Genomic DNA, 23,606 nt, shown 5'->3' with positions numbered 1-23,606 from the left:
AGGTGCAGTATAAACAATAAATTACTATAATTGCTGCCAAACAGGAGGAATCAAATATTAGTATTTCAACTTTTAGAACTACAGACTGAGCCTCACATTCCAGCCTTATTTTAAACCTAGTCATCAGTACGACACAGATTCAAGTAAAAGGAAAAAGGAAAAAAAAGATTTGGCCACTTTGATGTTTTCTATGATGTCTTAAATGAAACAGAATAATTAACAGGGCTGCAAAGCTTCAAGAAGCACACCATTTTACTCAATCTTGCTGAAATACAAATTTATTTCACGAAGAGGATAAATTATCAGAGGGTTGCTACCAGTGGCATTTTAATCCCTGATTAATCCATTGTCCCTTTCAGTTTTAGCTTCTTCAAGCTCCACAGACTTGGGAGTTTGCAGAGGCTAATCAAGGCAGTTGCCCACATTTATACAAAATGGACTTACAAACTTAATTTCTGAACATACGAAAGCAAGTGGGTGTTTTGGTTCTTTTGACAAAGATCTCTTATCAAATACAGTACAGAGCAAACATTGCTAAATCCAGAAAGGTTAACTGCTATGGGGGAAGGGAAAAAATGTGGAAAAGGAGGGCTTGGCTAAAATTCTTCTTCAGCGTTTTTGCAGCGCAAGTCCTTCAGCTGCAGCAGCCTCTCCACCGTCTCAGCCACGGTGCGTTCACCATGCACTTTGTTGTCTCTGGTGCGGATGTTCACTGTCCCACTGGCCTTTTCCTTTTCACCAACAACTAAAAGACAGGAAAGAGACAAGCAGGTTACAAAGGAGATCTTGTTACTGTTGACCATTGAAAAGTATGTTGGGGCGGGGAGAGAGAGAGTCAACCAATTATATACAGTGGTACCTCGGGTTACATACACTTCAGGTTACAGACTCTGCTAACCCAGAAATAGTACCTCGGGTTAAGAACTTTGCTTCAGGGTGAGAACAGAAATTGTGCTCCGGCAGCGCGGCAGCAGCAGGAGGCCCCATTAGCTAAAGTGATGCTTGAGGTTAAGAACAGTTTCAGGTTAAGAACGGATCTCCGGAACGAATTAAGTACTTAACCCGAGGTACCACTGTACTACTTAATACTCAAGAACCAAAATGAAGGAATTACATGTGACTCCCCATTTCCGCACGTTTGACCGTGTATTAATTTAAACTGCAAAAAGGCATGAAAAGGGCAAAACATCCCCAAAAGAGCAGGGAAACTGCAAAATGGCAGAGAAACAAATAGCAATCCCAGAAGCCTTTGCAACTGCAATCCCATGAGACTTTGCACTGACCTTTGAGGCCTATGGGGAGTTAAGAGTTTAAGGAAGGAGGTTTGGAGGGAGTAACTGTGGTCGAGTTTGGTGGGTTTTTCCAGAGGTTTAGAGGGCGTTTACAGGCTTTTTAGATGGTGTTCCTCACTATAAGCAGTTTCATGTATGCGCACGGTACCCAGGAACGTGAACCCCTCCGTAAGTGGTGAGACGCCTGTATGCTACTCTGCTAAGTATTAATAACTCAGAACATCTGCAGCATCATTTAGTGCTTTGGGCAACAGAATAAACTGGGAAGGATTCAGAGAAGAATCAAACAGCAGTGTAACAGGACAATCCATACAATAAAAGGAACTCGATATGTTTGTATAGCCTGAAAGAATAGAGTTCAAGAAATAAGTATGTTGATGATGGTCACATATTTTTAAAAAAGATATTAGAAAGCTGCTACTGAATTGATTTACGCTAAACCTCACTAACTACCAACAGAAGTCCTGCAATGGAACAATTTGTGAAGATGACAGAAAACTTTCTTGGGCACTTTCCAAGGACAGCTGGACGAGTGTATAATCAGAGATATTCTGGGATGTTGCATTTTGGAGGCTGCTGAACAAACGCTCCAACTATTTCTGCACTCTTTTGGCTCCTCTGAATTTCTGTCACGGTGGCTACTATGTAGCTCACAGTTGCACTTAAGATGTAAAACAATAATAATAATAAAAAGCATACAGAGACACTGCAACTGCAGGAAGGACACAAATTTAATAGTGGGAGAACAAGTGACTTATACCCAATTGCATTTGAAGACAAGAATGTGCACTAATGCAAAAGATGTGCAGATCATGTCAAATATGAGTGGCAAGTCTATGCTCCCTTTCTCCTTTTAAATTTAAGTAAGGGGCAACAGGAGGGAAGATGATCAGACCCCCGTTACTGGGATGTGATAAGTAGTGAATGTTGCATGCATGCACCAAGCATATTTGCTGCATTTCCCCCCTGCTTTTTACACCGAGAACAAAACGTGCCCTAGAATTCACTGACCATTTTACAACACTGATAAAGAAGCAGAACAAATTACCGAGTAGTAAGACAGATGTTTCTGAGCCACTCTGCTACAAAAGAAGACTTGGGCCAATTTACTTGATTCTTAACAGGAAAGAGTGCCAAAAATTTCCCCAAGAGGTGGCTATAAATCTGACATAAATCAGAATGGAGGCAGCACTAGCTGTGGCTAACGAGGCAGCACAGGCAAGCTCCAAAGGGAATACTTCTCTTGCTGTCTACTTGCAAAGGCAGCAAACTTTACAAGCTAACAATTATATAACTGCCCCGTGCTAGTAACCTCTGAAGAACATTGTCCCAATGGAGTCCTACCACATACAAAAAGGTGATGTTTTTACCCAAAATGAAGTTGTACTGTGCAAGCTGAGCATTTCTTATCTTCTTGTTCAGGGTGCAACCAGCGTCCACATCAACGTCTGCCATTAAGCCAACATCATGGAACTGCTGCTTCACCTTGGAGACAACAGCAAGAGAAAAGTATTTAGGTTATGGGTAGGCTAAATTTTTGGAGAAGTAGGTCTAGCCTTTATCTATCTATCTATCTATCTATCTATCTATCTATCTATCTATCTATCTAAATAAATAAGGTACCAAGTACACTGAGGCAGCTTACAAATTACAAAATGTTTTTTAAAAAACCAACCCCAGTCGATAAATATCCATAAAACATAATTAAAAACACTGGGAAAATTTGAGCAGCAACAAAAATATATATGCCAAGTGTTCTTCCATCAGGAGAAAGCTTAAGAAGCAACAGAGTTTACAATGGAATGTATATAAGTTAGGCACTATAAATCAGTGCATTTGGGGCACACACACACACACACACAGTGGTACCTCTGTTTAAGAACAGTCCTGTTTACTAACGATTCGGTTTACAAACTCTGCAAAACCGGAAGTAGTGTCCCGGTTTGAGAACTTTACCTCGGTCTAAGAATGGAATCCGAATGGTGGAAGGGCACCAGCAGCAGGAGGCCACATTAGGGAAAGAGCATCTCAGTTTAAGAACGGCTTCAGTTTAAGAACAGACTTCCGGAACAGATTAAGTTCTTAAACCGAGGTACCACTAGATCTTAAAGATGGTGACATATTTATAACAAGTGTAGAAATATTTTTAGGAACAGGAAAGTAGGCTTTGCTTAGGGCTCAGGCACATTTACACACACTCACAAACACAGGAATCCCACACCTGCACACGGCTTCCCACAATATATACATTACATGTACATATGACAAAAGATAGGCAAGGGAATGGCATTCCTGTATGCTGTAATGGTGATATTTATTTTTTAGTTGCTGGGTCGTTAATAGCATTTCATAAAATGCAATTGTTTTACTGGCGATTTGTTAATTATATTATGTGATTTATGCTGTACTTGTGATGCTCTATTAAGCCGTTGTTGTTTATTGTTTGTAAGGCATTTGGGGATTCATCTGAATGGAAAGCAGCATAGAAATACAACAAACCAAGCTGATCAACACCTATCGTCTGCACAAAAATGCTTCCATCAGAAGAAAAAGAGTTAAGACTCCAACTGCGCATGCACAAACCACGGAACTTGTCCAGAATGTGTAGAATTGCCTTCCAAACAGCCCAGTGTGAAAACATCAAGCAATGGCAGGTGCTTTAGCTCATAGGACTTGACTGGAAATCTGGAACTAGAGAAATTAAGCCCCTACCTTTTGGGCATATTCATCAAGTGTTGGTCCAACTGGCACCACCATCACCTGCTGAGGAGATAACCAGAGCGGCCTTGTGCAAGGAAAGTAAGGGGATTAACAGAAGACATCATTATATCACTTGGAAGACAACACTGCACTCAGAACAGCAAACAATGTTATGCTTAAAGGGCTGACGGTACCAGCTAACTTGCTTCCGCAATCCTGTCGCTTAACGAGAGTTCATTGGAAAATGACCATGAAGCACCTAAATTACACTGTTACAGGAAATGTCCTAATTCAGACCAGACCAGATCCTTGTTTCATACCCTAGTAAGCCTAAATTGAAATGGGATTCCTAGTTTTGACATGACAAGAAATCGTGATTTCAAAAATCATGAAAAAAGTGCCAAAACCTATGCAGAGGAAGTCTGTGGGCCAAGTACTCATTCTTGGCTTAATGAATTTAATTGTTATACTTGAATCAAGCCTTTGAGTGCAGTAAACCCGCAATGTATGAAGGAGTTACATTCTCGAGATTGCGGTTAAGCAAAAACTGTGTGTAGTCAAAACCCATTGGGTTCCATGATGTGTGCTATTGCCAAAGTCCTTTTTCCTGGAACACCAGTCTTTTTTTTAATTCCACACGTGTAAAGCTGAATGCGCACAAGTTAAACGTGCATAAGTTACAGGCTTACTGTATTTCTCACAGAAGTTACAATTTTAATAACCTTTCCTAAGCTCTTTGGGGTGACAAACTCAGCAATTCTTCTGTCGTGCCTTTTCGTTGAGACAAACTTCTTTCTTTACAGAACGCATATCCACAGACACTTTTCTCAATCCATTTCCCCAAGGACTTGCTTATTTTTCCTTTACTCTCTCTCCCACTCTTCCCATGGTGCCCACACCTAGCAGAAGCACTTGTGAGAGATATAAGCAAGGGAATATGCAATGTGGGGGCAGGAGTGCGCATGCAAGCAAACATCCTTGTGCATGCTTCCCTTCCCAAAGTTTCTGGCTTTCAGAGAGTTCCTCACACATTCACTTGAACATGACTAGTATCCTCCACACCATCAGGAAACCAGGGAAGGTTGGAAACCAGGTCTGCAGCGGTGGCGGGCTTGTATGTAAACCCCTGGTCTCCTGTTCACATGCTCAGGCAAAATATTGAAAACTCTTATAGGATTTCACAGAGCTGGCCAAATGCACTATCCAATGAAGATTTTAAAAAATACAACGACCAGGCAGAACAGAGCCTGGAACAAGCAGAGTTGGTTTGAACTGTGCCTGCTTCACTGGATGTGCTAGAATTGGACAAACTGGGCAAAACCAGAGAGAGAAAGATATATTCAGTACCATTTGCCTCCATAGTTTTCTGTCAGGATAGCAATCATCCTCTCCACAGATCCCAAGATAGCACGGTGGATAATCACTGGCCGTTTCTTGTCAGTGCCATCATGACTAGAAGATAAAAATTGGCTTCCGTCAAGACACAAGCCCTCAGAAAACAGGAAACACTTTGTAGCCAAAGGAAGTACACGGCACACTCACCTCACATAGGTGAGATTGAATCTTATTGGCAGCTGGAAATCCAACTGGATTGTAGCACACTGATGGTACCGGCCAATGGCGTCTTTAATCTGAATGTCAATCTTTTGTGTTATGGGAGGAGTGTGAGGAAATGAGGCAAATGTTAATTGAGTCTTTCGGTTCAGCAACACTTTAAAGCAAATCCCATTTTCTCATCCCACCTTCTTTTAACCATGGACCACTTGGAGGAAGGATCCATGGGCTCACTTTCTCCTAGTCTTTCATGAGCTCCACAGGTTTGTGCCAGGAAGAGCAGCGCGATGCTAAGGTGACCTTGCATCTGCTCTCACCCTCAGCCCCTACCCCATCCCAGTTGGCATGGAAGCATCCTGGTGACCAAATGGGCCATCGGACCAGCTGGCAACTAATGTGAGGTTAGCTTGCAAGGCCACTTTCTGTCCCCCATCACAGCTTGATTCTCAACTTCGTTGATCATTTTTCTAAGTGAACACCTGGCCAATTACAAACTCCTTTTTGCTAAACAAACATAATTAGGCTGGGATGGCTCCCCCTGCCCCAAAGGAAAAATGTATCTGGGCCTAGCCTTATCTCACAGCGTAGTTCACACACTGTAAAGGCTGCCTTCTGTATGGTGAAATGGATGTATACTCTCTACCCTGCAAGGAAGTTCAGCAGAGTAGGAATGAAGCAGGTCCAAGTAGCCTGAAAAATAATTACGTATCATTCTGCTTATACAGCGCAGAGAGAACTGACCCATCCTTAAGCAGCATTTAACTTGCCTGCCTCCCACAAGTATGTACAGACATGTGGGAATTAAGAACTAAATAAACTCTGGTGGACAATTTATCCACCATTGGTGCTTGTGGAATAAGTATCAAAAGTGACCAGATGCTGAAAAGGGAGGCAAGTTTTCAAATTTACTAACCTTTGGCCCATAGAAAGCTCCGTCTCCGGGGTTCAGTTCCCACTTCTCACCAAATTCATTCAGGCTATTTTCAAGTTGCTAACGGAAGAGGATATACAGGTTAGTGGCTTTGCATTGCATAATTCATTTGCTGTTCTCTCTTCCTCACAGCATAGTTTGAACATAAATAGGCATGGAGCATTCGCTACCTTAGTCCCCCCTGACCAGGAAATTAAAACATAAATTGCATTAACACCTGAAGCCTATCGAGTTATCTAGAATATGCTTTAGTTCTTGCAGTCACTTAAACAGGCTTAAAAAAACAGCTCCTGGTTAAGGAGGTATCGGCTACCTTTTCAGCTTGATTCCACACTTCAATGTCTCCAAGGTATTTTTCAGGACGGGTGGAGAGATTGAGTTTGAAGGAGAAGCCGAACACGTCATATACGGCACGCAAGAACTCCAGACAGCTCTTTATCTCCCCTTCAATCTGCACACGGAACAAAAAGAGATGCAGTCAAAGTCCCGGCGTTTTCATGAGGCCATTTCCCGCCCACAACTGCGTGTCATATTGTACCTGCTCCATGGCACAGAAGATGTGAGCGTCGTCCTGCTGGAAGCGCCTCACTCTGGTGAGGCCTGTCAGCGTTCCTGACAGCTCGTTGCGGTGGAGAACGCCAAAGTCAGCCAGTCGCAGTGGCAGCTCCCTCCAGGATCTGGGCCGGTGATCAAACATGAGGCTGGAGGAAACAGGGCACGTGTTGGAAATCAGCTCTGATAAGAGAATGCTTTTCAAAGGCTGCCTTGAACAACAGAGGCCGACAACCTCAGATGCTGCAGATTTAGTTTACATTGTATATTACTCTTGCTTCAAAATATACTCTCCCAAAATATTCTAATGACTCTGCTGACTGCAAAGGGAACCCCAAATGATTGATTGGCACAGCACACTGATCGGATAAAAAGGTAAAGGGACCTCTGACCATTAGGTCCAGTCGTGACCGACTCTGGGGTTGCGGCGCTCATCTCGCTTTATTGGCCGAGGGAGCCGGCATACAGCTTCCGGGTCATGTGGCCAACATGACTAAGCCGCTTCTGGTGAACCAGAGCAGCGCACGGAAGCGCTGTTTACCTTCCTGCCGGAGCGGTACCTATTTATCTACTTGCACTTTGACGTGCTTTCAAACTGCTAGGTTGGCAGGAGCTGGGACCGAGCAATGGGAGCTCACCCTGTCACGGGGATTCGAACCGCTAACCTTCTGATCGGCAAGTCCTAGGCTCTGTGGTTTAACCCGCAGTGCCACCCGTGTCCCTAACTGACCAGATAGACAAAGGCAAAATACAATCACCGACTGATTACTCTGAACATTTTGAAACACAAGCCACAACTAGTCCTTTTTAGCTCAAGGGGGTTCAAATGGAAATGGGAAAGAGGTAGAATGCAAAGGAACAGGGCAAAGGGGCTTACGAGGGGGAAAGCAGGAGTCAGAGCCATGGTCTCTGGCATAGGCCTGAGGCACAGAGATTATTATGGAGAAGCAACAGCACTTCCAAGGAAGGTTCAGGTAGGAATCTAGGTAAGTGAAGCTGAAGGAGCAGAAGTGGTGGTAACAGTAGAAGTGATTACAGCAAAATGATCCATGTCATTTTTTTGGCTCTTTGCCATATGAGCACAGAATCTTTTCCTCTACAGCCCAAGGTCACATAGCATAAATGGCACATTTAACTGTGCAAGGATCAGGGTGGATTTGATTTAAATCAAATCAATTTAAACCACGATTTAAATCACTAGTCAGTAAGACTTGATTTTAAATCATTTTCTACAGAAAGACTCAATCTTGCTGGTATCATCTTAATACCTACAACCAGAGGAAGGTTTCATTTTTGGAATTATAATTTTTCACAGTAGTTTTTAGAGTTATATCAAAAATTACTGATTTGATGATACTATTAGAAACACATGGACAGATAATTGTGAAATTATTGTGAGGTTTAATAAGTTAACTGTTTATATTTGGACAACTTTTCTGCTGTACATTATAGGAAGGAGAAAAATAATCATTTCCTTAATAACAATTTATTTAACTAAAACAATAACATTATAGCATATGTATCCATGTCTGTTAAATGATGTGGTTAAACAATTATTATTTTTTAAAAACAAACAAACTTTAGATTGAGTTTTAGCAAACATGAAAAACTTAAAACAAATCCTTATTTCCTGATGAATAGCCTTTGGACTATAATATAACTTTAATAGAAAACTATCTTTAGAAAGATTTTTTCCTCCAAAAGCATTTTATTTTAAAAATCCAGCATAAATTTTAAAAGGAAAGGAAAACAAAATTTAAAAATCTGATTTATTTTTTTAAAATCTGCTTTTTATTAATTAATTTTTTTAAAAAAAAAATATTGTTTATTTTTATCCACCCTTGCAAGGGTGTTTTGACGGCAGCCAAGCACCACACAAGAGTTTACTAGGAAGGGGAAAGAAAGTGAAGTAATCTCAAAGCAGCCCCCGACTAAGCCAGTACCAATGTCCAGGGCAGTTCATCGGCTTCAGAGCAAAGATCTCTTTTTCCACCTCAAAGGAAAACATGTTGTCACTGTAATGCTGCCAGTGCCCTGAAGTCACCCAGAGCTTGCTGTTGTAGACGTTTGGTGTCACAACTTCCTGGAATCCTCGCTTTCGGTATTCACTCTGGAAAAAAGAAAAGAGTTAAAAATCAGAAACAGCTAAGAGGAGGCAGACTGAGAAAGTCCGGCTGGTGATTCAAACGCCTACAGAGATGTCAAATCTATGTCAAAATTGAGCAAAGCACTCTTCATGGCAGATCAACAAACTAGGCCTATTAGCCTGCTCCCCCCCCCCAACTTTAATAATAATAATAATAATAATAATAATAATAATAATAATAATAATGATGATGATGTGCCTTCTGATGCCAGAGGGTCAGCACAACACACATCTATGACTAAAAAGGTAAAGGTAAAGGACCCCTGACAGTTAAGTCCAGTCGCGAACGACTCTGGGGTTGCAGTGCTCATCTTGCTTTACTGGCCGAGGGAGCCAACGTTTGTCCGCAGACAGTTTATCCGGGTCATATGGCCAGCATGACTAAGCTGCTTCTGGCAAAACCAGAGCAGCGCACAGAAACGCCGTTTACCTTTCCACCGGAGCGGTACCTATTTATCTACTTGCACTGGTGTGCTTTCGAACTGCTAGGTTGGCAGGAGCTGGGACTGAGCAACTGGAGCTCAGCCCGTCGCGGGGATTCAAACCACCAACCTTCTGATCGGCAAGCCCAAGAGGCTCGGTGGTTTAGACCACAGCGCCACCTGCGTCCCTACATCTATGCCTACGTAACACCATATCTGAAACAAACATTATGGACCTTGCCAAGGACTGTAACTCATAGCCACCCACTTCTTTTAATGATCAGATCAATGAAATCATGAACTGATAGTCTAGTTGTCAGACGGGCCCCAAAATCAATAGAAATCCATTAAAGCTATGAGTGACTTGTACAGTTAATAATTTGTGAGTAATTCAAGAGACTGATAGGCTGTACTCTGTTTCTGTTGTTATACTTGGCTTTAATACAGGCTTTCACAACTTGTGACCTCAAAGCCAAATGCTGCCGCCAGCTACAAAGTGACCCTGCTAAAGCATGATAAACCTGGGTTGCTGTTGTTGTTTTGTGAAGGCAGCACAAGGGTTAACTTACCGAGCTACTGCCACAGCACTGTACATGTCTAGCAAAAGCTGTGTAGGTCTGCTCTGGAAACGTGGGGCAGGGCAGGCTTACTGGCAAGCAGCACTTATATTATATGGCTCATATGAAACAGACTGCGCATAGGAGCTTTGAAAGCAGTCAATGCAATCTTCTCCTTTGCGTTGCCTCTGTGCAAACGCAAGTCACTGTTCCAAGAGATCACAGGCGGCTGCTGGCAAAGATGAACTGGCCGTGTGTCTCAAACTTACCCGAATAAATGCTATCAGCGTATTATAGATGTATGCTCCTTTTGGTAAGAAAAAACAGCTCCCAGGACTGAGTTCATGGAAGAAAAACAGTTCTTGATCCTGGGGAGAGAAACCAAAAAGCAGTTTGCACCCTGTGCTAAAGTTGTGACGGAGGTCTTTAGGCAACATCAAAATGAACCATCACTTTATAACATCACACAAAAGGAGCCAGGCCTTCAAAACATACATAGCTTCTCTAAGAAAAGGTGAACATTCTCCAGAAGAGGCGGAAAGTAAGTAGGAAGGCGTTTTATTCCACCACAGTGTGAAAAAGAAAAGGAACATTCAGAGAAACTATGATGAAAGGAAAAAAAGTTTAACTGTTTGGTGGCATTTGCCTTTGGATGCTTAATTTTTCACCCCATGTTCCATTTGCCTCCACCAGGTTTTAGAGGGGGGTCTTTCACGAGGGAAGGCAGTGAGCTGGCCTTAGTGGAAGGCAGGCAGCTCTCTGTGTGCTAAGAAGGGGGCTCCCCTTTCACAAGGCACAGCAAGGCAGCCAAACTCAGAAAAGCGAAATGCAGGAAGAGAATGGGCTGTCAAAGCAGGGATAGTGGACTCTGCTTCATCAGAGTAGCTGGCCAAGAATGAAATCCTTCTGTTTCTCCATGGTCACTTTGCTGCAATCATGGAGGGAGCAGAACACAGCGGGGGAAGTGAAGTGAGTCGATGCGGGACTGTGGCATAGGGAGAGTGCCATGGGCCCAATTCAAAGGCTTGGGAAGCCACAGCCCAGAAGTCCCCCAAGGCAGCAACCATTTCACGTGGGCGTTTTTTCACGTGGGGGTTCCATGTGCAGCCCCTCTGCACATCGCACAGTGTGCATAAGCGTGTTCTGTCTCTTTCCATCTCCTGCTCTACCTCTTCTGGGTCCAAAAGGGCCCACACGTCAATTGGACGTGCCTAAAATGGTTGCCATCTGTACAGCAAACAAACGCTAAAAGTTAATGCATGCCTACATCTAAACTTTCAGCATCTTAAGTAATAAATGCATACTTTAAAAATATTTTGAAATAATGCCTACAGAATTAAATAGACCATTTATTTTATTACATCTAAACCATTAAGGAGCAATTTTACTCTCCTCCTATGACCAGCTCAAATCCATGCTACCAATGTTAATCTTACCCGCCCAATTTTTCTGTGGTCTCTGTTTTTCGCCTCCTCTTGGAACTTCTCCCATTCTTTCAGCATTTTTGGATCTGGGAATGAAATTCCATAAATTCTCTGCAGGCTTTCCATATCAGACTTCCCTTCCCAATATGTAGAGGAATTCTGGAATCACAGAAACAGTTTAATACCACAAAGCGATGTTGCAGAGCTTATTAACAGCAACTCTAAACTTTACTCAGGAAGGCTTCACTATGTATAAGATCTATGTTTTGAAGCTGCATACTTCTTACATTCTCAGATAATTTAAAGTTTCTTGTGCTTCAGAAAATCAGTGGGAGGGGAAGATGAGGATATTAAAAAGTAATGGAAAGAAATAGTTGCACAATCTAAAGCTGCATCCCAAAAAAGCAGCCCCATCATTTGACAACTATGGCCACAATACACAAAGACAAGAGAATGGACAAAAACCAAAGCAGCAGAAGGGCTTAAAAATCTCACTGAAGTCAGTGGGACTTACAAAGCCTTTACTGCCACATGAAATATGCTAACTTAAATGGGGCCAAAGTATTTTCTTTCAGTCCATTGAGTTCAATAGCTAGCATGAGAATATGGTACCTTAAAAAAAAAACTCTTTAACTTAATAGTATCTAATTTATTTACTTCATAGAATTTATACACTGCTTGAAAAAACCTCAATTTACAAAAACAATTCAGGTAAGTTAAACTGGTATATAGGTTTCTTGTCTTCCTATCTGCAGCGCAGTATAGGAGAATGGGCATGAATTGTAGAGATCTACATTGGCTAAAAACCACTCTAATGAATTAATTCTTCATTAATGAAACTGATTTTTGAGCTGATTTTAAAACCTCAGCACACTCCCAGAAAATCCTATCACTGAGGATTAGCCCTGAGATGTCTACACTCTTACTTTAACGGCACTATAGTTTAATTTCTTACCTTATGTATTTTTAATGCCTTTATTTTACCAGTATGCCTGACATGAGGTCCTCTGCAGAGATCGATCAAAGGGCCACACCTAAAACCACACAAGGATAACAATCAGACTCCCGAATAGTTACACTATAGGAGCTCTGGGTTTGGCTGATTTTTGTATTCTTTTACCTGTATACAGTAGTAGTTGGAGTGTTGACTTTTTCATTCAAGATCCGACACTTGAACTTATTGTACTTTGAGAAAAACAGAAGAGTGGGAGTTAATTCTATGCCACTGTTAAGATCCAAACTGCATCTCCACATACGCCTGTAATATACTGCCAAATCATACAAAAGGGAACCATAAAAACAAAAAGTTATTCTACGGACATCTAAGAATTTTATTTCTCCGCCTCATGAAGTCAAACCATCTTAAAAGATGTCTCAATGAAAATATGGGTTGCTCTACAACTGCATGATCCAATATTCAGCAAATCGTCAGCCTTAGTTGAAATCTCCATTCTGTCTGACCTTAACAGAAATGGAAGCCAGGACTCTGCAGAACCTCACGAGCTAATAGTTGCACATAATTCCCAGCCTAGTGATTGCAAGATTCAGAATACAATGAGCCAAAAAACTGTTCTTTGAAGTTACCTATATGTTCATACCATAGGACTTACACAAACCAATACTGGACTGTGAGATTAGTAAACTAGTGAGAAGCAGAGAAGTTCAAGGGAGAATGATTAGGATTCTGAGATTTCTGTAGCATATTTCCATCTCAAATCTTTGTAATAATCTAGTAAAAACAGTATATGTTTCAAAGCATTATCCCAACTGAACCATTCAATACTGCAATAAGCAGTTGATTTGAAAAGAGTACCCACAGCACAATGGAAGGGGGTGTATTTGGCAATAGCTTAGTGAAAAAAAGAAACTTCTACCTAAGATTGATGAAACGGAATCTGCATTCAAATAACCAGATAAAAAATTGCAAAAGAACACACAGTTAACGATGTTGTGGACGTGATAGTTACAGACGACATGAACCATATGCTCTGAAATCTTACCTTAAACATTTCAAGCAAGGTTTCCTTCTTAATTTCCAGTCGCTCAAAGGGTTGCTTCTCTTTCATAATTTTCTTGCATAATGCTTCTAGACCAGGAAAGTCATTGCTAGAGACACCCCTAGAGTAGACAAATATTTTATTTTTTTTAATAAAGATGTGCAGGTTGTTTTCTTGAGCTCTATCCCTTTCTTACATTCCAACGTGTTACATCACAAAAACACAATTTGCCATACCAAGAAGGCTAATCTCTGCTTGAGTTTGTAATCCTTGTCAGAATACATACTTTTTAATGGATCAGTTTTTGTTACAATTGACTATTGATTTGCGAGTAGGGACCACTCCCACTACTGAAACTTACATTGGCCAGAGTTCTTGGCGTGCTTTTTCCTTGGTATACCAAGAAGGCTGGCCTCTAGGCAAGCAGGAACCAGAAAGTCAGAGAATGTACACTACCAGTCATTCCAACATCATCATGAAGGAAAACAGCAAACAATTTAAATTCACTGACTTATTCAATCCATGTTCCAGGGGGATTTGTGTTTTCTTTCATCTAGGCTAGGCTACAATATAGAACAATCCAGACACTTTCACTTTAACAAGAGCAAAAACTTACCCATCTTCAAGGAACATGTCATAATAAAACCCATTCTCTATCGGCGGGCCATAACACAAGCAGCCACCATATACTTTTTCCATGGCTTCACCCATTATATGGGCACTTGAGTGCCAATACACCTAGCAAGAGGGGAAGAAAGAGAGGGAGCTCAGACTCCTGGGCTGCCATCATCTAACATCTTCCTTTTCCACAGTAGTCCAAGAGTTACAATGCGTAAACATTTAAATCTTCCACTCCCCTTTTTGTAGTAAAGGGACCCCTGACCATTAGGTCCAGTCGTGGACGACTCTGGGATTGCGGCGCTCATCTCGCTTTATTGGCCGAGGGAACCGGTGTACAGCTTCCGGGTCATGTGGCCAGCATGACTAAGCCGCTTCTGGAGAACCAGAGCAGCGCATGGAAACGCCGTTTATCTTCCCGTCGGAGCGGCACCTATTTAGCTACTTGCACTTTGATGTGCTTTCAAACTGCTAGGTTGGCAGCAATGGGAGCTCACCCTGTCGTGGGGATTCGAACTGCCGACCTTCTGATCGGCTAGTCCTAGGCTCTGTTGTTTAACCCACAGCGCCACCCGCATCCCTCCCTTTTTGTATTACTTGGCATAATTAATTCTTCCAAAACACTAAACTCTGTGCTAATCTCTATCTTAATAAAGAGCGATTTCCCAATTTTAAAAAATGTTTGAAGATTATTGAAAGAAGCATCCAACGCTAGTCATATTGAATAGACTCATTAAACTCAAGTGATGTAAATTTTACTCCATTGATTTCAATACATCTGCTCTGAGCTATCACCCTAATATCATTCATTTTATATCCCATCTTTTCTCCAAAGAGCTCAAGATGGAACTCTTTGTTCTCCACTTCCTCATTTAATCACTACAACAACCTTGTAAGGTAGATTAGGCTCAGAGACAGTGCGTGGCCCAAAGTCACCCAGCAAGCTTCATGGCTGAGTGGGGACTGGTCTCCACGGTCAAAGTCCAACACTAGCCACTAGGAACTGAACAGCAGGTGATGACAGGGCTCAGTGAAAGATTTAGAAAATGGGCAGTTCATAAATAGTAGATAACCTACCGCTTTTGCTTCATCCTCATCAAACTTTAGCAGTTCCAAGGAGCAGTCTGCCTCCAAAGGACGATCTAGATCCCAAACCATTTTGTTCACTCGAGCAATAACAGTGTTGTCGGCCAAACCTTGACTAAAAAGGTAAAATAGTTATAATAAGCTGTTTGTATACAGCAAGCAACAACAGATATACTTAAATAGCACATGAGTTACAAGTGATCACTTCTCCGAATGTGCACTCCCATAAGCAATGAACCAATTTCCTAATCCTACCAGGGCTATTCAAATATTAATTTTCAAGATATAAAAACCTGCTATCAGAGTCTGTGTGTTTAGTGGATCAAGCTCTTTTGCTCAAGAGAAGATTTTTGTAAGGTATAGAATTTCCTGAGTTTAATTCAAAATTATTATCCAGCGACTAACAATAAGCTTATTCCTATAATAAATCACTTTTGAAAATATTGAATACAATTTTAGAGAAAGAAAGAAGAATAAAAGCAGAGGAGAGGGTGGTTAGCACACTATTAAGGATTAAATACCCAAATAAGAAATGCTGCACTCCAAGAGGGAGCTCACCTGATTCCACAGGCAATTTGGTATGGCGTTGTCTTCCAGGATTCAGCATCAACTTGCTTGCCGTCAGGTAAGGTAACTTTAATGGGTCGGCTTTCTTTAGCAGCTCGTTCTGCCATAAGCGCGTCATGTTCTGCTTTCAGTTTATGATACATTTCTAGTCGCGGGTTGATGTAGTCAGGCAACTGACTCAGCTGCATGCAAAAAGGTGGAGAAAAAGGAATTTTGTGGAAACTAGTTGTCAGGGAACTGCCATCGGAACGAGAGGAGGAGGAGAGGCTCCACGACGATGCTGGAGAGGGGCCAAGCAGGGAGAGAGGCAGGTCTCCTGTTGGGGAAGAAATTCAGCGCGACACCAGGGATGGAGGGGGGCCAATGGGGGAAGCGGAGAGCAGGCTCAGAGACTCTTCACTGGACACCAGCGGAGAGAGCACAGGTCCTCCGCTACCCACGCCCACCCTGCGCAGAAGACTTCCGCGCAGGGAGAGTAGGAGGAGACTGGGCGTCAAACAACTTTTATGTTGGAAAAGGTTGAAGAAACGCCCACTGTCGGATTCTGCCAGTGACTGAGCAGCCACGAAGTGAGGGGCTGTCCAGCCAGGAAAGGTTTAACCAGGCCACCTAGCCAGGAGTGGCGGCAACTTACGCACGAGCAACCCCATAACCATTACACTAGTCTTATTAACTACAGCGGACCCTCGGGTTACATGACCTTCAGGTAACGTAATCTTCGGGTTGCGAACGCAGCAAAACCAAAAGTGGGTTTCAGAAGCTCAGAAGCGGTCCTCCGGTTACGAAATCTTCGGGATACGGCTGGGCATCCAGAACGATCCTGCTCATAACCGGAGGTACCACTGTACTTCAAAGTTCATCTAAAATACCATATTTTTCGTCCCATAGGACGCACCTAGTTTTTTGGGGGGGAAGTAAAGGAAAACAAATTTTCCTTTATTTCCCCCCCAAAACCAGGTCGGGGAATCCAAACCAGGTCGGGGAACAGCGGGATGGCGGCGCTGCGACTCCCCGCTGTCCCCCGAGCTTGTGGGGCTGCGGATGTCTTCCCAAAGCGCTGGGCGCTCTGCTTTCAGCGCACCCCGCGCTCTGGGAAGCAGGCTGCTATCCGCAGCCTAGGGAGTCCTGTGGGAACTCCCGCGGGCTCCCCAGGCTTGCTGATAGCTTCCTGAAGCCTGCATTCGCCCCATAGGACGCACACAGATTTCCCCTTCATTTTTGGAGGGGGAAAAGTGCGTCCTATAGGGCGAAAAATACGGTATTTAATGTACTTCAAAAGTAACCATGCCATTAATAAAGCAGTTGAACAAAACCTTAGTAAGCATACTTTTATTCAGAGTCTCAGAAACCATCCAGAATAGCTCTAAGTCAACATATTATTTTACTATAGCTTGTTATAACAAAATAGAATCTACATATTGAATAGCAGCATACATCTGAATACCAAATATTTCGCAGAGGGGGTTAAAAAGCAAAAACTATTGCCTCCATGCTCTGCCTGAATGCATCCCAGAGTCCAGCCACTGTTGCAAACAAAGTTATGGACTAGGGAGAAATTTGGGTCTGATCGACCCAAGCTGTTTTGATGTTCCTACCCAACCATCTCAAATATAACCATAGCTGGCCAGATCACACATCCCTTCAGGCCTCTGAGCAACCTCCAGCACATCTCAACTAAGCCCCATAATACTTCTATGTTACAGGGAGATGTTTGTATGTATACCTGGATTCACATGTAGATACACTTTTAGAGGTTGAGCCATAAAGACCAAATTATCTACAGGTGCCTTCTGGGAGCACCCTGCCTATGGTACAGAGAGAGGTCTGTTATCAGAAAAGGTTGGTTGACCTTGCTTTTGCATCCCTCTGAACTCAAACTGTGACAAAACCCTGGGGGGGGGAGTTTTAAGGGCACACCCATTCAGAAATAAATTGTAGGGAAAAATCAGGACAACTTACTTCCTAAGAAAATATGCTCCAGGTCAGGGTGTAAACAGTTTAAGTACTGAGGTGGGATGTTGCTGGGCTCTCATCAACCCCAGGAACCACAGTCAACAGTCTGTAGTCAAACAACATCTAGAGGACCACCAGTTGCCCACCATTGTGAAACATGAAGTAGAGGCTTACCTCCAAGCACCCACCATCACCAGTTCCCTCCTTGTTCTTCTTCTTTCCTGGTTCTTTCTTCTTCTCTCCCCCAGCAATGATCTAGAAGAATAAAAGAAAACCACCAAGGCACTTGTTTCAAAAAGTGTCTTCATTAATCCTGCTAGAAAAATCATTATTCTGTTTAGAAATGATAACAACAGAGGAATTTCTGTAACTTTAGTGTAAATACACTCAAGATAATTACAGTTACAGATAGGTAGCCGTGTTGGTCTGCCATAGTCAAAACAAAAAAATTTTTTCCTTCCAGTAGCACCTTAAAGACCAACTAAGTTAGTTCTTGGTATGAGCTTTCGTGTGCATGCACACTTCTTCAGATATCTGAAGAAGTGTGTATCTGAAGAAGTGTGCATGCACACGAAAGCTCATACCAAGAACTAACTTAGTTGGTCTTTAAGGTGCTACTGGAAGGAAAAAAAATTTTTGTTCAGGATAATTAGACATTTTAGCTGCACTGGAATCTCAAATCCATTTCTGTTATTAACAACCCTCTTATTAAGCTGAAAGAAAGTAAGAATAATCATCATCATCATCATCATCATCAACTAACTCCTACTTTGGGGGAGTCAAAATGCTTAGCTACGCAGCTGTCAGGATGGGAGGCTCCCTTTGGCATTGCATTCCTTGGCCTGCAAGCTTCTCTTTGAAGAAAACACAGAAACACAGCCGTTCTTTCCACAGAAAGCACAGGGGATGCCAATGCACAAACTGTTACCCAGGGACCTTGCATTGCCAAACTAGAAAGCGTTGAGGACTACTCACTTGGTGATCCAATTCTGCCAAGTTACAAGCAGGAATCCCAAAACAATTTGTGCCTATGGCCCATTGGCACTCCTGGCTGGTGCACAAACAGGGCACGAGCACTTCCTTGTCTCTAAAAGTTGACAACCACTGTCAGTGTACTGAGGGGGCTTTCAACACAGGCCTGTTGTACTTCAATCCATTTTTATTTCTCTTTCATACTCAGAATTTGGAGCTGCAGATGGATTAATCAAAAGCTGCCACCATGGTGAAGTGTTCTGTATTCACACTTCCTAATAAACTTGGGCAGCAGGAGACCATCTAGGCTGGTATTCTATGCCCAGGAGCAGCGAAGCAACCCAGAAACACCAAGATGGAGGCAGACTTATCCTCAAGCATCTGGTGATCAGTTGAGCATATTGCCTTTGTACATCAAGATGCAGCCTGTGGCTGTTTTTTGACTGATTTCTCAGATCCCCAGATTGCTCTGTAGGAGAGATCTCAGGACAGATCACAAAACTAAAGTAAAACAAGAAAACTGGACATCACAAAAATAAGGATAGTGGCAAGGATTTTAAAAAGAAACTGTCCAGTTTGTTTGAAATTAATGAAAAGCACTTCCTCTCTTTTTTCTTTTTTAAAAAATAGGTATTTAAAAGTCCATAGCAGAGGAAGAGCACCTGCTGTGCCTGAACAATATCCCTGGTTCATTTCCCAGAATTTCCAAGCAGAGCTAGGAATTCCCCTCATTTCAAACTCAGAATTGCTGCCAGCCTGTGTCAACAGTACTAAGCTAGATGAACCAATGGCTCTGTATGAGGCAACTTTTTTTGTTCCTAGATCCCACTTGCTTTAAGGGAAGGGCTGCCCTACTTTGGAGAGGAAACGAAACAGCAACTACCATATGACCCCTCCTATACACAACACTCCGAGTTCCTTGGAGGAATGCCAAGCAGGTTTTGTTTTTTAATAGAGAAAATAATTAAAAGACAAGCACCCAGCATGATTCGGGAAAAAGGGTGGCGTGGCGGCAGCTCTGACTAATGTTGGCCTTCGAACCACAACATCCTCGCTGACATTTGCATGTCGACTTCCCGAGAGTCCACGTAACACTATACTGCCCACGTGTATGGCGCTTCACACATTACAGGCGCGTGTCAGGAGGTCCCTGCGAGGAAAGGCCTTGTATTCCAGCAAGGGATGGGTGCGAGGGATCTAGGGGGGGGGCAAACTATTTCATTTCTACGTATGAAAGGAGGCGACACGCCAAATGTTTCACAGCCAAGAGCGCTGCGTAAAAGTGGCCGTGCGCGCAAGCGGCGTCCTCACGTTACAAACCCAGCCGGGATTCTTCGGAGAAGCTTCTTTGAAAGCGAGAGAAAAAGAGCCCAAGGCGAGGCCTCTTTTTAAGTCTGGAGGCACCGAGGGCGGGTGCTGCCTCCAGCCAGCCTCGCCATGGAGGTTGGGCGCGAAACTGGAGCCCCCTTACCTGTTCATCTGCCGCCGTCTCCATCTTCCTTCCTTCCTTCCTTGCACAGGCTGAGCCGGTTCTTCCCTCCGAAGCGGCGAGGAGCCCAATAGCAGCGGCAGCCAGCGAACTCAACCGGGCTGGCTTCAGTCGCGCAGGCCCCGGCAGCTGATGCAACGCGCCGCAAACGTGCTTCCCAGGCCCGCCCAGGCCGGGGCGCGGGGCGGGGCGGAGCGCGAAGGATGGCGATCCCCGGGAGCGAAAGCGGAAGCTGCTCGCTCGGAGAGGCGAGAGAGCGGGGACGCGGCTTGGTTGTTGTGCGCGCCCGCTCGATCGCTTTCTCAGGGAATCTCATTTCACAAATCGGGGGTCAGGTGGAGTCAGTGCCGGTGCCAGGCTGTTCTTTTTGCGCCAGACACACACAAAATGCATCCCCTTCCCCAAAATTGCTAACTTCAATTTTAAAAACAAAACAAAACTGGTGTGGGTTAGAAAAAATCAAAAGCACTTGAAACTGCTAAATTTATTTTTTTTAATTAAATGCATTTTCACTTTTTAGGTAGATGTTACATAGATTTCCAATCAACTGTACGGTCTTTTTCATACATATGGATATGGTATTAATTACTTCAAAAATGATAAAACTTCAGAATATAAAATAAAAATAAAATATCAGATTTAAAAAGATGTAACAAAAACTAATCTGTATAAAAACGTGCCCTTTCAAAGGTCACTACTGCGCCCCTCTGAAGTCTTTCACACTGATCCAATGATAGCACAGGCCCTGCATAGAGTGGCTGGTTCCTAATGTGCTCCACTTTTTGCCATGTATTTTATCTGGTATGAAAGTCGCTGGCAAGTCAGAATTTGTGTCTGGTCTGTCTGCAGCTAGAATGATTAGCAGATAGGTGTGATTTTTTTTTAAAAAAAACTTACTTAAATCAAGGACAGCAAAAACCTGTGGCTCTCTGAATGCTATTGGACTGCAGCTGTCATGAGCCCCAGCCAGTACAGTCGTACCTCGGGTTACATACGCTTCAGGTTACAGACTCCGCTAACCCAGAAATATTACCTCGGGTTAAGAACTTTGCTTCAGGATGAGAACAGAAATCGTGCTCCGGTGGTGCAGCGGAAGCAGGAGGCCCCATTACCTAAAGTGGTGCTTCAGGTTAAGAACAGTTTCAGGTAAATAACGGACCTCCATAACGAATTAAGTACTTAACCTGAGGTACCACTGTATTTCTTTAATATTTCTTTAATATTTTATACACACACACAGACTATATATATATATATATATATATATATATATATATATATATATATATGCTGGCTGGGGCTCATGGCAGCTGCAGTCCAATATATATACTGCTGTATCATTCACAGTGGTTTGCAACAATTTGAAACCATAAAAAGCAAGATAATGTTTATTTATTTTATTAAATTTCTATACCGCCCTTCATCCAAGGATCACAGGGTGATTTACAATATAAAAACACAAGCATACATACCATATTAACAAACAACATACTGAAAAAAGCACAATACGAAACACTACAATTCTATCAGACACTTATACTTCCCTGTTTTAAGTAATTAGCTGTACTAGCTAATCATAAACACTTCAATTAAGTCTTAGTTCTTCATTAATTAAATCCAGTTTATAGTATTTAAAGCAAAGTCTATACACTATGCTATCTATAAAAAGAAACTTTTCAAAATAGTTCATTATAACTCATTGTATGAGTTTCTTGTTAAATAAATTAATTTTGCAGATTTAATAAAAGAAATAAATCATGGAAAATTAAAAAGAAACTATGTGTGCAAAGACAGGCTCTGGTGGATTGAGCGGAACAAACCAATATTGGGCCCCATAGTTTGGAAGGTGGTTTCTGCACATGTTGTAGAGGGAACTGGGGGGCAGGTGAGGCTTGTCAACCTGGGAAGGAAAACTCTGATCCTGAACCTCCGCGGTTCTTATTTTTGGGTGTAGAAAAGGTTAAGGAGTAATCCCTACACAAATCCAGAGTGAAGTCCCTAAAACAGCTGGATGGTGCAGCCAAGCTGGTGCCAAACATAATGCTCTGCTTTCCTTTGGACCACATCAGGGAGGCTGAAAGTGGTGGGTCTTGTCATCTGGGCAGCCCAGAACCACCATGTCCTGGGAGATCACTTAAGTCCTGCTAACACAGCAGTTAGACATCATCCTCAGAGGTGCACTCTATTGTGTCTCGAGGCAGACGGATGATAACAGCCGCAGCGGCAATAATAATAATAATAATAATAGGATTCTAGCCTTGATTTTTCCTTTTGGGTATGTGGGGACGCGGGTGGTGCTGTGGGTCAAACCACAGAGCCTAGGGCTTGCTGATCAGAAGGTCAGCAGTTCGAATCCCCGCAACAGGGTGAGCTCCCGTTGCTTAGTCCCTGCTCCTGCCAACCTAGCAGTTCAAAAGCACGTCAAAGTGCAAGTAGATAATTAGGTACCGCTCCGGCGGGAAGGTAAACGGCATTTCTGTGCGCTGCTCTGGTTTCGCCAGAAGCGGCTTAGTCATGCTGGCCACATGACCCAGAAGCTGTACACCAGCTCCTTTGGCCAATAAAGCGAGATGAGTGTGCAACCCCAGAGTCCGCGACTGGACCTAACGGTCAGGGGTCCCTATACCTTTACCTATGTGAGTGATTTTCTTTTTTTCTGATGGAGAAACCAAAGTGTCTAATATATTCAAAGTTGTCTCTCTGTATATGTTGTATGAACTGGTGCCTGACTTTGCTTTTGTTTTTTTATTCCTTCCTCCCCACCCTTTTCCCTTGGGTGTCATGTCATTTAGATTGTTAACAATGAGGGCAGGACTTATCTTACTATTGATCTTGTAAGTCACCCTGGGAGCCTTTTTTATTGAAGAGGTGAGTAAAAGTGCTTGAAATAAATAATAAGATTTTCCACTGTTCAGTTCAAGCATGATGATTCACAAATGTACGTTAGCAAGTTAACATATGAAGATATGTGAAAAAGAAGCTAATTTTTGTCGGATTCTCACCATTTTGTTTATAAAAAATATATCACTTTGTATGATACAATACTAGAACCATAGATGAGATTCTAAAACTAGAAAATATTTAGTGAAAAACAAACAAACAGGAAACAAAGTTATTTAAAGGAGAAATGAGAAACTCTGCAACAACTGGTAGATTCTGGAAAGGTGTACATTATTAACATTATGTAATAAATATAGCCAGGAGAGGGCAGTAAAGTCACACATTTCAGAATATAATCCTTTGTGACCTTGATTCTGTTTGGATTCATTTAACCTTTTTCCATTATGATTTTTTTGTTGCTGTTCTGTTTTGCAATCCTGGAAATTCACGTGAAACTATTTCTTGG

The 23,606-nt window shown here is 42.6% G+C and overlaps 1 protein-coding gene across 1 annotated transcript; it reads right to left on the bottom strand.

Annotated features, from left to right (window-relative positions):
- Positions 1 to 234: 234 nt before the first annotated feature.
- On the bottom strand, positions 235 to 20,466 carry TARS1 (threonyl-tRNA synthetase 1). Its single transcript, XM_053408153.1, has 19 exons — positions 20,243 to 20,466; positions 17,974 to 18,054; positions 15,838 to 16,028; positions 15,271 to 15,394; positions 14,192 to 14,313; positions 13,579 to 13,696; positions 12,699 to 12,763; positions 12,534 to 12,612; positions 11,591 to 11,737; positions 10,424 to 10,522; positions 8,973 to 9,139; positions 7,016 to 7,178; positions 6,791 to 6,928; positions 6,460 to 6,537; positions 5,535 to 5,635; positions 5,340 to 5,444; positions 4,005 to 4,077; positions 2,663 to 2,777; positions 235 to 745 (listed from the first exon to the last, which is right to left on the bottom strand). The coding sequence occupies exons 1-19, from the start codon at positions 20,264 to 20,266 to the stop codon at positions 597 to 599; spliced, it is 2,139 nt and encodes a 712-aa protein (XP_053264128.1). The 5' UTR covers positions 20,267 to 20,466; the 3' UTR covers positions 235 to 596.
- Between the last annotated feature and the right edge of the window lie 3,140 nt (positions 20,467 to 23,606).

This window comes from Podarcis raffonei, chromosome 11, assembly GCF_027172205.1.
Source record: "Podarcis raffonei isolate rPodRaf1 chromosome 11, rPodRaf1.pri, whole genome shotgun sequence".
NCBI lineage: Eukaryota > Metazoa > Chordata > Lepidosauria > Squamata > Lacertidae > Podarcis > Podarcis raffonei.
The sequence above is the reverse complement of the archived record's forward strand: the minus strand, read 5'-3'. Positions and strand labels throughout refer to the sequence as shown.